A 1,129-nucleotide genomic window follows, 5' to 3' on the forward strand; every position below is an offset into this window, starting at 1 on the left:
TATATGAACGGCAAAGAATACCCCATAAATATATATATATTGGAAGCTTATTAACAACTTTCTTTACAATGTTGAATATCTGTACATGAAAAGAGAGATATACACAATGCGAAAACGAATAGATAACTTGTTGATATACACAAACCAACATACACAACACAGTTCTAATAAACTAACAATAGCAATCGTATATTGTACAAAACGCACCTTCGAGAGATTCCTCTGTATGAGGGTTAGCGGCCATTTCCGCCTTCAAGAACTGGCAAATGGCAAAGGCCAACTTTGTTTTTGTTTCAGACTTCGACATTCTGGCAAAAGACGTGGTACGAAAGTGTATACAATCCTGTGTTTGTCTACATATGCCTCACAAAACAAGTGTTACATATAAATACAAATGGAAATGATCCCGAGGCCCAGGCCCCAGCAAATGAAGGATGTGTGATTTTTTTGCGGAAACATCTACACGCGCAGGATCCTCACAGCCCACAGGGTTTGAGGGTTCTAGGGTTTTAGGGTGGTGAGATATAAATAACTCTCTACGAACATCCAACATACAACTCTACGAGCCACTGCAACTAAAATATGCTTTTATGGATGTGCCAAGATGATATATATGTATATATCAAAATAAATAAGGTCTATTCTATACATTGAATAGTGGATATTGTATTCACACTTTCTCCCCAGGGATTGTATTTATCATATACGAAGTACTGCGTTGACCGAGGCAAGAACAATTGACGGCCGTGTCCTCACTGAATAGACCACAATCATGGCCGAGTATGTTGATTTCTGCACTTGGCTACATGTCACATGCCCTTGTCGGTGTACCATAGCTGCGGTATTTAGTCACTGTGCCAACACCCCACACTCTGTAAAGTATCAAGTTTATAATTCTATAGTATAAGTGAGTGCAGTCATCATGTATTTTATAGTATTATTTTGTGTGTGCTAAAATTGTCCACTTTAAACACGGTCGTATGTGCCCTGATATATTGAAACATACTTGGAATGGACATGGGGATTGGTATCTTTTATCGTTCCATCAACCTCATATACTACGAAATCAGAATCTACACACACACGCAAACGCACAAGCACACACACGCACAAAAACACACAATATATA

General features: G+C 38.5%; 1 protein-coding gene across 1 annotated transcript in view; it reads right to left on the reverse strand.

Moving 5' to 3' along the window:
- The window catches only part of SARC_01888 (hypothetical protein), a 4,098-nt gene extending 3,708 nt beyond the window's left edge, over window positions 1-390 (reverse strand). The window contains exon 1 of the mRNA XM_014304368.1: window positions 208-390. Coding sequence (XP_014159843.1) covers window positions 208-307 — 100 coding nt within the window. The 5' untranslated portion in view covers window positions 308-390. The remainder of the gene's footprint in view (window positions 1-207) is intronic.
- Between the last annotated feature and the right edge of the window lie 739 nt (window positions 391-1,129).

The sequence above is a fragment of the Sphaeroforma arctica genome, assembly GCF_001186125.1.
Source record: "Sphaeroforma arctica JP610 unplaced genomic scaffold supercont1.80, whole genome shotgun sequence".
Taxonomy (NCBI): domain Eukaryota; class Ichthyosporea; order Ichthyophonida; genus Sphaeroforma; species Sphaeroforma arctica.